The 12,868-nt window shown below is 43.9% G+C and overlaps 1 protein-coding gene across 1 annotated transcript in view; it reads right to left on the bottom strand.

Annotated features, from left to right (window-relative positions):
• The window catches only part of LOC144480362 (immunoglobulin lambda-1 light chain-like), a 101,408-nt gene that overhangs the window by 42,259 nt on the left and 46,281 nt on the right, over positions 1-12,868 (bottom strand). The window contains exon 4 of the mRNA XM_078199785.1: positions 1,980-2,020. Within this exon, the coding sequence (XP_078055911.1) occupies positions 1,980-2,020 (41 nt within the window). The remainder of the gene's footprint in view (positions 1-1,979; positions 2,021-12,868) is intronic.

Raw genomic sequence — 12,868 nt, 5'->3', positions numbered from 1 at the left:
TCCGTTAATAATTTTACATGCATTTTTGTGTTATTTTGGTTCTATCTCTGTCCGTCTACATCTGTTTTTCTCTCTACTCTTCCGTATGCTCCACTGAGCTTTGTTCCTCAGTTATGTTTCGGTATGTTAATTTATATTTCTTTACTGCTCTCATAGATTTCGTGGTCTCCCTTCCCCATGAATAAAAATGTCACTCACTCAAAACATTTAGTCTAGACCCTTCTGCAAAATGCAACAGTTGGTTGAGCCCTGCCGCGCCTCACCAAACAGCAGTACCAGGACACAACATTGGCAAGCAACCACCTATTTACATAGGTACATGAACAGACAGATAAGTCAATCAATAAGTAGATAGATGGGCAAAATAATATCGATAAGTCCAAAGGTTTACATTCTCATGGATCTCCATAAGCAAACTTACCGACAACAGTCAACTCAGTCCCAGACCCGAAGTAGTAAGCATTAGCAGAGCACATAGGTAGAGGCCTGCATTAAAATCTCCGATCCCCAGTGACACACATTATTTTACATCAAGGGAGAAAATGCAAGCAAAGGATTATTGTGACTAAAGGGAACATCAAAACACGGCAACAGGACCAGACCATTCAGGTTTTTGAGATTGCTGCAACAGTTAATCAATTAATCGCACATTTGCATCGTAGCACCATGAACTTGCGTTTTCACCATATCCTTGCACAGCCTCGCCTAACAATGTCAATCAATCTCAGAATATGGAATTACAATAGACCCGATTCTCACCAAAATCTTGGGGGATGCAACAGTTGAGGGACCATCGGTTGCACCAAAATTTACAAAGAGCCTCACTGTGTTGTTAATACAAATTCTCACCCGCCCTCGCCACCCTTGTTTGGGACTTCAGAACCAGTCAACATACCTTTTTTTTCCCCTGTCGATCGAGCATTACGTTGGTAGTTCTAACCTCTCATTTCTGGTCTGGTATCAATCTTTTGTTTTCTAAAACCTGTAACAATGCTTCTACGTTGTTTTCCATAACATAAAGTATGGTAAAGCATGTAGAGAACAAGCGCTGACTGTTCTTCCCTTTTACACCAGTTACATTTTGTTCTGCTCTCACAGAATAGTTGGTCAGTCTCTCAGGAGTGGCATTGTTGCTTGTTCTGCCTCTCTGAAATTCCCTCCATGTTGCTCCCACACAAGCACAGTGAAATTAATACGGCAGTGGTGAGCTTGTAGCATCATGTGAAGTGCCGGAGGAAACTTACAGAATTCCTACATTTTAATTCCAATATCCTAGTCCGCATGGTTTCATGACTTGGGCAAACTTTCCCCAGTGTTAGAAATGCATACACTTACCTACAACGGCCAGTTTGGTCCCAGCTCCGAAGTATGCTTGGCTGTTGGTACACAGCGTTACGAGGCTATCACAAAATTGCCCTCTTATCTGAAAATTATGTCTGTTCTCTAGCACTATCTGCTACTGTAATAACCAGTAAATATGTGTGGACATGCGATCAGGAGGTGACCAAATAGTCACTGGAAGCACTAAATCGTTCTTGTTCCGCATCCTGACTTCATCCGCTCGCCTTGGCTCTGTAACACTTGATGGCATTACTAAGAAATGAGTTATTTATATAGAGTTCGAAGTTTCCAATGACCATCCCTACATTAGCGCATTTTTAGCGGGGAAGGGAGAGCAGAGAAAGCGAGACAGTGAGAGAGAAAGAGAGAGAGTTGCTGATGTCCACTCTCACTTGGACGAAGTGTTTAGTTCTGATGTTACTCCTTCGCGGCCTTTGCTCGAATGCAAATTGTTCTGTCATACCTCCAAACGTGGAAATATTTTACATCTATCTATCTTCTCTACTACTTTATCTCAAAACATTGGCTGTAACAATTTGTAATGTTATTTTTAAAATCAGACAACGTATAACAGGGCTATAACATTTAGTTGCATTACATTATTAACTTTTTCCAATATTAGGAATGGTTTCACTTACCCAATACGACCAGTTTCGTCCCACTTCCGAAGTATGCTTCTCTGTTGTTACACAGCCATAAAAGGCTGTCATTAAATTTAACTGCAAATCAGGAAGGCGGCATCTATTCTACCAAAGAACCGAATAGCTTTGTGACCTGGAAACTTCTCTGAACATGGAGAACTCAGTGGCCAAACCGCCGTTTGACCGTTTGATGTCGCCCATCTCAACTTAATTCACTCGCCTTGGCTTTTCAGCCGTTCACCGCACTACCTGGTAAAGTTTTATCTAGATCGAGTGGGACACTCTAATTTGACCATCCTAGAGATTCGTTTTTTATTGGAGAGAGGGGAGGTGTGGGTGGGGAGCTATGGGAGGCGGTGGTTGGGAACGAGGGGGGTGGGGGGTGCAGGGAGAGATGTTTTAATTTCTTCACACTATTACACGAGGTGTTAGTTTCTGTCATTGGGTATGAATATCCTAGCTTCAATGTAAATTATCCTGTCATATCCCCAGAAGAGGAATTAGTTTACCTATATCTACCTTCTCTGTCCCATTATTTGCCTTAGACCATTGATGTTATTATTCGTTCGTGTTCTATATGCTGGGCAATATGAACCCAGTCCATCGATCCCTCATCAGCTTTTTATACTTAATATAATGGCAAATATCCCTCCACAACTTTAACCGTCTATGTTAAGAGATTTTGATTAACACACGGTCGATATATAGAGAGTTGCCTTATGAAAAAAAACTGCTATCTTTCACTCCATGCCAAAGTTTGATTCAACTATGTTCGCTCCTAAGCCATGACCATGCCCAGAACTCTCCTTTGCCACTGGAAGTGTTTAAGGCAATTACTGATAAAACATTACAAACCATGTCAAGTATTGGAAAATAAGTTTTAAAAAGCATCTTATTCATCAGTTTGCTGTGCGACACAATATTTGAGAAGATGAGGGAACAGATTGGCTCACCCAGAATTGTTAATTTGGTGCCTTGACCAAAGTAGTTCACGTCTGCAGCACGGTGACACTGCACCGTCTCAAAATAAGTCAGGATTTTCGTCCGAAACACTGTCACCCAATCTGAATGAGGCTGTTATGGACAACACGGGCCTTTGTCTAAACTTCTTGCTAGCATGCTAATCTATGGACGCTGCATGGGTCAATCTCAATCTGTGAATCTATGGATTGCATTATTACCTGAATAGTGCAATGGCAACATCTGTGAATCACATTGTAAACTTTGAATGCTAAACAATCTTGCGTGAGCGTGATTATAAACTGATCACACGTTGCACCTTCCGAGCACAGTACCTTGTCCATTTCTGAAATTAAGTAACCAGAAAAGGGCCTCCAAATAGGCTAAATTTACATGCCATAAATTAGTGTCGCTTGATGAGGAAACACGGGTCGCCCTTTCGTTCACCAGAAACAATGGTCAGCGTGGCCAAAAATTCGATAAATGCACCAAGGTCACAAGGGCACGCAGTATGACAAACAGTTATTTCCACGATATTGATGCACATCTAACAGACGGCCTGAGTTTCGAAGCAGTTCAGGTCGACAGTCAGATTGGAAAACTGATAGTGGGACATATGTTCACAGGTAAAGCCTCATTTTTCTTACCTAATACGGTGAGTTTGGTGCCAGTCCCGAAGAAGGCTGTTGTTGCAGCACGTCAACAGGTCATTTTACATCAACCCCGTCGGAAAGTGTTGCAAAATATTCGACTGTCCAAGAAGTATGTGGCAGAGGCCCGGGCAGCAGGATGTCCAAGAACATTTTCTCCAGTGGCCTTTTTAATAACAAAGTGGTCACTACAAAAAGGAAGAAATAGTCAAATTTCGTCATGGTATATCTCACTGAAAATGGCCGAGAAATTTCTTATGCTGTTGATTGAGAGTATGCCCCAGGATGAGTTGCGGTTGGGAAATAACCAGTATTCAGGTAAAGATTATACAAAGAATGACTATTTTGTTAAGGAAAGAAATCATTGCTTGTAAGGGCAAACGGTTCCAGTAGAAAATTAAGTTGAAAATAACACAGATCACTCAACAGTCCATCTGTGATGTTGACGCCGTTAGTTCCTTTGCCACTGATATGCAGCACATCTCCTGAGAGGTTTTTGTACAGCGGCTGCTTTGGATTATATCACAGTGTCCCCCCTGTCCCACGGTGATATCATCTCATACAAAAAGAACACAAAGTTTTCGAGGCTCCGCCTCACAACTCTGCTCTGAGGGACTCTGTTTGTAATACCAAAAAAGATGAATGGGTGGAGGTTGGTTGTACCACAGTGAGTGGACAATCATATTCTGTCTTGAAAGACAATGAAAAAAGCTTCTTTAGCCTGGAGCGCAAGGATGGGTAATGGCCATTGAACCAAGCAGAGCGAGTGAAGTAGGAATAGGAAGAGGTCATTTAGCGACTTCCAGCTTCCAATCAGGTCCGCTCGAGGCCGTTGCACTGGAAAACTAGGAGAACCGTACAACCCACTCAATTCTGGTACAGAAGAATAGGAGTACAATTACATCGTTCGACACTTCCACAATTCACAACGTCCTTATCTTTATATGCCTTCCTTCCTTCGTTGCTTCCTCCCTTCCTTCCTCCTTCCTACATTCCTCCCTTCATTCCTTCCTTCCTGCCTCCCTCCCTTCCTTCCTCCCTCCCTTCCTCCCTTCCTTCCTTCCATTCTTCCTCCCTTCCTTCCTCCCTCCCTCCCTCTCTTCCTTTCTTCCTTCCTCCCTTCCACCCTTCCTGCCTTGCTGACCTCCCTTCCTTCCTGCCTTCCATCCTTCCGCCCTCACTTCTTTCCTTCTTTCCTCCCTCCCTCCCCTTCTTCCTTCCTTCCTTCCTTCCTTCCTTCCTTCCTTCCTTCCTTCCTTCCTTCCTTCCTTCCTCCCTCCCTTCCTCACTCCTTCCTTCCTTCCTCCTCCCTCTTCTTTCTCCCTTCCTTCCTCCTTCATTCCCTTCCTTCCTTCCTCCCTTCCTTCCCTTCCCTTCCTTCCTTCCTTGCTTCCTTCCTTCCTTCCTTCCTTCCTTTCCTCCTTCCTTCCTTCCTTCCTTCTTCCTCCCTTCCTCCCTTCCCCCTTCCTCCTTCTGTCCTTCCTTCCTCCCTTCCTTCCTTTCCCTTCCTCCTTCCTTCCTTCCTTCCTTCCTTCCTTCCTTCCTTCCTTCCTTCCTTCCTTCCTTCTTCCTTCCTTCCGTTCTTCCTTCCTTCCTTCCTGCCATCCTTCCTTCCTCCCTTCCTCCTCCCTTCCTTCTTTCCTTCCTTCCTCCCTTCTCCTCCCTTCCTCCCTCCCTCCCTCCCTCCCTTCCCTCCCTTCCTTCCTTCCTTCCTTCCTTCCTTCCTTCCCTCCTCCCTCCCTTCCTCCCTTCCTTCCTTCCTTCCTTCCTTCCTTCCTTCCTTCCTTCCTTCCTTCCTCCCTTCCATCCTTCCTTCTTTCCTCCCTCCCGGCCGCCCTTCCTCCCTCCCGGCCGCCCCTTCCTCCCTCCCGCCCTTCCTCCCTCCCGCCCTTCCTCCCTCCCTTCATTTCCTTCCTTCCTTCATCCCTTCCTCCCTCCGTCCCTCCCTCCGTCCCTCCCTCCCTCCCTCCTTCCTTCCCTCCTTCCTTCCTTCCCTTCTTCCTTCCTTCTTTCCTCCCTTCCTCCCTACCTCCCGCCCTCCCTCCCCCTCTTACTCCCTCTCTCCCTTCTTCCCTCCTTCCCTTCCTCCCTCCCTCCCTTTCTCCCTCTCTCCCTTCCTCCGTCCCTCCCTTCCGCCCCCTCCCTTCCTCCGTCCCTCCCTTCCTCCCCCCTCCCTTCCTCCCTCTCTCCCTTCCTCCCTCCCTCTCTCCCTCCCTCCCTCCCTCCCTGCCTCCCTCCCTCCCTCACTGCCTCCGTTCCTCTCTCCCTCCTTCCTTCCCTCCTTCCCTCCTTCCTTCCTTCCCTCCTTCCTTCCTTCCCTCCTTCCTTCCTTCCTTCCCTCCTTCCTTCCTTCTTTCCCTGCTTCCTTCCTCCCTCCCTCCCTTCTATCCTTCCTTCTTTTCTTCCTTCCTTCCTTCCTTCCTAACTTCCTTCCTTCCTTCCTTCTTTTCTCTCAGTCTCACTTTTTCTTTGTTGCTAACTTATTTCCTTTTATTCTTTTTTTTGTTCTCCAGCTTTCTTCTTGACATTTTTCTGCCATTCTTTCTTTATTTTGTTCCATCTTCCCCACCTTCTCCTCTCCCCGTTGCTCTTTCTCACATTCTGTATCGTTCCTTTCTCACCGTAGTATCGCCCACTGCCCCCCAGCGCATCGACGTATAGCCTCTTGATTACTTGAATTCTCCTTTTGGCAAGGCCCGTGGGGTGAAAGGCATCAGCTGTTACTTCTGAAATACAACGCACCCAGTAGGTTGTGCCATCCTACACCTTTCACCATCTTGAGTTATCACTCAGATTATTGTATTCTTGCAAAGCAAAGGGTGTACAGGTTGTCCAGATGCCATGGTGACATGCGTAAGCTCTTATATATTTAACTGATCTTTCTTCAAACGAGCCCGAATGGTGAACACCTGTTAGAGCAGTGTTTCATTGCGAGCTCTATCAGTTTCTTCTCATTTACCGTGGTTGGCTTTCAACTGAATTAAACGTGCGACTGTGCGAGCTGAGGAGCTTTAAAGACGAGTTTATCAATAAAGCCAGACGGCGATTTAAGGATTAGGACTGGGGCGTCAAGGTATTTTCCAAAGACACCGATTTGAAAGTCATGATGTAAGTGCAATGTCTTTTTTTTCCCCCTGTGCAATGACGTTATAAAATATGAATGCAACGCACTTTATAATAGATCACGAACGCAATGGAACTATGGGAGATTTTATATATATATAAATATATGATTATATTATATATATAAGTTTTGCGATTCCACTTGCAGGGTACTGTGCATAGTTCTAACAATTTTTACAAAGTAATTGCAAAAATACTTCAGACAGGTGGAACAATGATAATATAAAGACAGGGAAAGGTTTTACTTATCGGCAGTGATTGAACAACCTGGCATTCTTTTCTATGTGAAGGGGGAGGCTAATTTTGACTTGACAGAGCTATGTAAAATTGTAACGTTTATAGGTAGCGAAGTGGTGAGGGAGTCTATAATTAGCAGTCACTAATATCTGAAAGTAACCATTAATTTATTTAAGCAATTAGCAGAAAGGTTTTTCATAGAATCCCTACAGTGCAGAAGGAGGCCATTCGGCCCATCGAGTCTGCACCGACCACAATCCCACCCAGGCCCTCCCCGCACATATTTACCCGCTAAGCCCTCTAACCTACGCATCTCAGGATTCTAAGGGGCAATTGTTTTTTTTTAACCTGGCCAATCAACCGAACCCGCACATGTTTGGACTGTGGGAGGAAACCGGAGCAACCGGAGGAAACCCACGCAGACACGAGGAGAATGTGAAAACTCCACACAGACAGTGACCCGAGCCGGGAATCGAACCCGGGACTCTGGAGCTGTGAAGCAGCAGTGCTAACCACTGCGCTACCGTGCCACCCTCCGTTTTTAGTTATGATCTGGGAAGAAATTGGAACTCATGACCGCAAGGGATGATGTGAGGCGCAAATAATGAGTCCGTCTCCAGGGAGGTTGGTTAGAGAAGTAAAGGAGAAAATAATACTTGGATCTGTTGTTTATAATGTTATTATGAGGGACGTGAGCGTTGATAGAAGCACGAACATTTTTGAGGGTTGAGATACAGTCGAAATATGCGAGGCTAGTGTAGACCTCAAAAACCAATATGCACCTAAGGTAAAGCACGGAAGAGGGATGCTTCTATACCATTCAATAGAAGAGATCGAGAGTAATTATTTTAACAGTTTAAATAGAATGAATGATTCGGTATTTGAAGCACGTAAACGCAGACACGAGTGTTACACTATTGGAGGAGAAGAATTGACAGAAAGCCATGTTTCGCGATCGTTCAGCACTGAGGGAGTTTCACACAATAGTTCGGTCAGCGACGATGCCCTGCTGCATTGTCAGAGGGCTAGCATTTTACGAATGCTGTATTGTGAAAGGAGTAGCATCGAAGGCGGTCGGCAATGATGGAAACTTCGGACTGAACTAGTGCTACACTGTGTAAGTTAAGTGTGACGACATACTAGACTGTCAAAAGATTTGCAATGAGTGAACACTGCCCCTTCTTCCAGATGCACTGAATAGATCCCATAATCAACAGTTGAAAGAGGCGAGTGAGAATTCTCACACTATCCTGCGGCATAACCTAATTCTCTCGAGCAGGTCAGCTGAGCTTTTTTTACATTGTTGTTCGTGGTAGCTGGCTATGCACAAGCTGACTGATATGTTCTCTGAACGGCAACGCACAATAACTCCAAAAGTATATTCCATTTTATGTAGAGCTACAATATCGACCCGAGGTCAAAGTAGAATTGGCTTCAAGCTGATGATATGTTTGAAATAAACGGACGTTTTTTCACGCAAGCCTTCAAAAACCCGTAAAAGTTGGTCAATCTGATTCAATGAAAAAATGTTCAAGCAGCTTTTGTGACACCCCTCCCCCCACCAAACTCCTCCCTCCCCCCCCCCGCCCCCTCAACCTTCCTCCACCCCCCCCCCACCCCACCCACCCCCACCCATTGGTGGGCAAAGGAACTACAATGTATTCATGCTCATGACTGCGAGCCTGCACTTCCAACTCGTGCAACAAAGCCTTTTTTAAAATTAATCATTCATAGGATGTTGGCATCGCTGGCGTCAAGAGTAAATCTCATTTCCGTGTGTCTGACCAAGGAAAGATCCGGGATTTCCTTACCTAAAGGACATTAGTGGATTACATGTTTCTTAATCACAATCGGCAATAGTTTCATGGTAATCGGTAGACTGTTAGTTCCCGATTTCTATTGAATTCAAATTTCACCATGAGCCATGGTGAGATTTTAAACTAGATCTCCAGAGAATTACCCTGGGTCTCTGGATTACTAGTTACAATACCACTGCACCAATGCCTTAGACATGACTAAGTCAGTGCTATTAATTGTCTGTAAGCTGTGCGTATGATTTGTCGTCTCGTATAAAGACGGCCATACTATGTCAGCAAAGGCAACCTCCATGCACCTCCACTTGTCCTGGATCTAAGATGCATAGACCTCAGCAGGACTGAATTTAACAGTGCACCTGAAAGTATGCAAAAGCAAGTTATTGCAACATCATTGTTCAGGAAGTGTTTCATCACAGATATATTGACATCGAAATGCAAATGTCGCAGTCCAAAGGCAAATTGCAGCGGGTGGAGGAAATATGAAAAAAGGAAATAAATCAGAAGGACTGGAAATGGTGAATAGGTGTTGCAGCGTCCGTGCCGTACAAAGAGAATTAATTACCGATTGGAGTCGAATATTATTCTTGAAAGGAAGGCTTTATGTCGTTGAAAAGGGGAAAGCGGAGGAAGGTACCGGAAAAAGGGGAAGAGCTGAAGGAAGGTACCGTGACACTAAATAACGAATGAGTTGGGACGTCTCATCTGTAGCATGTTTCGGTGGCTTCAGTGATTCAAAGATCCAGCGATCTTTGCTGTTCGGCACGTCGCTCGTCCCAAGCTTGTATTGCGCTCAAAATGACAGCTTTACTTTTAAACATTACTTAATGGAATGTGGAAGTCGCTGGCTGGTCCAGCATTTGTTGCCCATCCCTAAATGCCCTTGGATTGAGTGGCTTGCTCGGCCATTTCAGAACGAGAGCAGCTAGGGGTGAACCATATGGTGGCTACATGTAAATTTCTGTCAGATTTCGTTTTCGAAAGGACATTAGTGAAGAAGTTTTTTTTGTGAATGGCAACCCATATTTAAAAAATAATAATAATTTACAGCTGCTGTAATGGGATTCGACCCCAGCTCCCCGGAACATTGCCCTGGATCTCTGGATTACCAATAACACTATGCAAATATCTCCCTGACATTTTACTTCATTCATTCAATTGGCATGGGCGTGATTCATAAGTCCAGTATTGAATGCGCATTTCCGGTTCCATTGGAGGGTGGGACCCGGCTACTAAAGAGAACAGTTATGTCTCAACGAGTTCGCTGCAGCTGTGAATCCAATGGTATTTCGGACCAGATAACGACGTCGGATTACGTACCCGACAGGACAATGATGTCAATTTTTTTTTTCCAGCCGAAATCTGGACGCCATTGCTAAAATTGGCTATTCTCTTGGATTTATTGAATGTGCAGAATTTAAGTTCCCAACTTGCCCTGTTAGGATTTCAAATGTTATCAAATCACCGCAGCTAGATTTCATATTAGTAACCTACTAACATGATCTAACATTAGAACATAGATGCCATTTTCAATTGAAAGTTTCCATGTGCCTGAAACTTTAATATAATTAATTTGAGGAGGTAATATGTCGTGCAGATAGAGAGGGAACGGTGGAAGCAATGTACTTCAATTTCACAAAGACGTATGATATAACGCAGTACAAAATATTATTGCTTCAAACAAGGTGTATAGGTTTGTGTTAATGCATTAGTACGCGTAACAGACATAAAGCAGCAGTATGTTTGAGCATGGTGATATTTGTGGTTGACAAATATTGGCATTGTGAGCTCATAACTTAATTGCTAATATTCCGAGAAATTTGAATAATAGGCCAATCTTTCCGTACTTCGCTTTCCTTTTCAAACCAGAGTTTCAACTATTTGCACGTTTTCGCATTGGTTCCAAGTCATTGTAACGGCATGGAATCTGAACTTTTCGGAGCAGAAATAAGCCTCTCTTCCTCCGCAAGACTGTGCCGCTATTCAGTAAGACAATGTTGCTCTCATAGTGGCCTTCAGCCCAAGTGTCTGCCGCCCTTATAGATGAAAAATCTATCCATCTCAACCTTGAAACTATTCCATGACCTAACCTGCACTTCTCTCTTGGGTAGAGAGTTTCAAAACTAACGACGATCTGAGAAAATATACCCCCTTTCTGTTCGACCTCAGCCTAAGATCCCTTACTTTAAACTGTTTTTCCTCGTTAAAGTTCTCCCAGAACTCCCAAGATCCCCCCCCCCCACCCCCAGTAGGCCTCAGCAACTATTGTGCTCAGCTGCCTCTGATTCGCTTTCATTTCAATAAGGTAATCGCCAATTATTCTAAAATCCTGAGTAGAGACTGAAACTACTTAACCTTCGTTCATAAATCTAACTCTTCATCCCTGTGATCAGCCTGATGAACATTCTCTAAACTGATTCCAATTTATGTGTACCAATCCTCAAATGAGGAGATTGGTGCTATACATAGTACTCCAAGCACAGTTTCACCAATGTTCTGTACTATGGTAACAAACCCTGCTTATTTTTATACTCCACCCCTCACAATAAGGATGAACATTATATTTGAATTCCTAATTATTTCCTGTAACTGCATGCTAATTCTTCTGATTATGTATTCGACCGCAAAAGCCACTGTTCTGCCGCGTTTTGAAGTATACCTCTATTTAAAGAATATAGTTCCCTTCTATTCATCCAAATTGCGAAACCACATACTATTCCTCCTCATAGTAAATCTGGCAAATATTATCCACGTGCTTATTTGGTCAAAAAGCATTTGAAGATTATTTATGTCATCCGCAAATAGGTTTACCTTCCTATCCTTGCGTCACCAACCAATGTGCTTGCCAAGCACTCGGTTTCGTCATCCGATTCATTGATGTAGATAGGGACCAGTTCCACATTTATTCTGTTCAGGAGCGCAATAGTGATCTGGATGATACTAAAAACATTACTGTGCGTCATCTAACCTTCCTGTCCTATCTGTGTAGAATTGAATACCTAGGCTTTTCGAAGATGTCCCAAAACCGTGAAAGGATTGTTTTTCAGCCTCTCACACATCTTCTGCGATTAATCCGGATTTTTATATGATTTGTGATTTACATTTATTGCAGCACATTGGTCGCATTACATTTAGTATCGTGAAGTTCAGTTCTCTCGTGCCACCATCAATTCTGCTGCAATGCATGCAGTTCCCCCATCGAGCTAATTAATATCGATATTAAATTGGTGCGTTCCCGACACTTATTTTGTCTTCTAACATGTATCTAATAGGTCGGTGTGATACGTGGAGCGTTATGCTGAAGACAGTAGATGTATTTTGGCTTGTTTGGCTAATAGTGGAATTGGTCTTCGGTAATGATATCAACAGGTACTTATTCAGCAATGACGTGCTCATTGAGCTGGGTTTGTTTCCCTCCAAGGCCACTTCAAACATGAACTCTTTACAGCCTTGGCTAAAAAACAGATAAATGAGCTAAACTCAAGAGGCACCGCAAGACTGGCAACCCGTTATATCAAGGCAGCTTTTGACACAATGTGACATCAATTGCCCCAGCAAAACTGGATTAAATGGGAATCTGGGGGAAATTCCCCATTCGTCTAAAGAATAGCGAGCACCATGGAAACATATTGGTCTCTGGGCAACATTTTGGAGTTCTAGTCGATAGTGTCCACGGCAAAACGTTTTCAGCTGCTTCATCAGTTACATTTCCGTTATCAGAAAGTCAGAATTGGGAGCGCTAGCTGATGATTTCATAATGTTCAGCACAATTCGCCATTCCTCAGATATGAAGTATTCCATGCCCAGATGTAGCAAGCCCTGGGAAACATTCAGTCTTCTGCAAATAAGCGGCAGGTGATATTCGTGCCATACAAGTACCAGGCAATGGCCATCTGCAACACAGTGCATTCATCCATTTCCCGGCGACATTCAAAGGCATTGCGATCGTTGAATCTTCCACTATCAATATCTTGTGAACAATAACTGTGGTTACAAATGGGCGTGAACTGAACAGTATCAATCACCTAAATAATGGTGCAGATAATAGCACGTCCGAGACTTTGCATTCTGCAAAATGTAGCAGACTACTTGGTTCCACATA

Source organism: Mustelus asterias, chromosome 28 (assembly GCF_964213995.1).
Source record: "Mustelus asterias chromosome 28, sMusAst1.hap1.1, whole genome shotgun sequence".
In the NCBI taxonomy this organism is placed as follows: domain Eukaryota; kingdom Metazoa; phylum Chordata; class Chondrichthyes; order Carcharhiniformes; family Triakidae; genus Mustelus; species Mustelus asterias.
The sequence above is the reverse complement of the archived record's forward strand: the minus strand, read 5'-3'. Positions and strand labels throughout refer to the sequence as shown.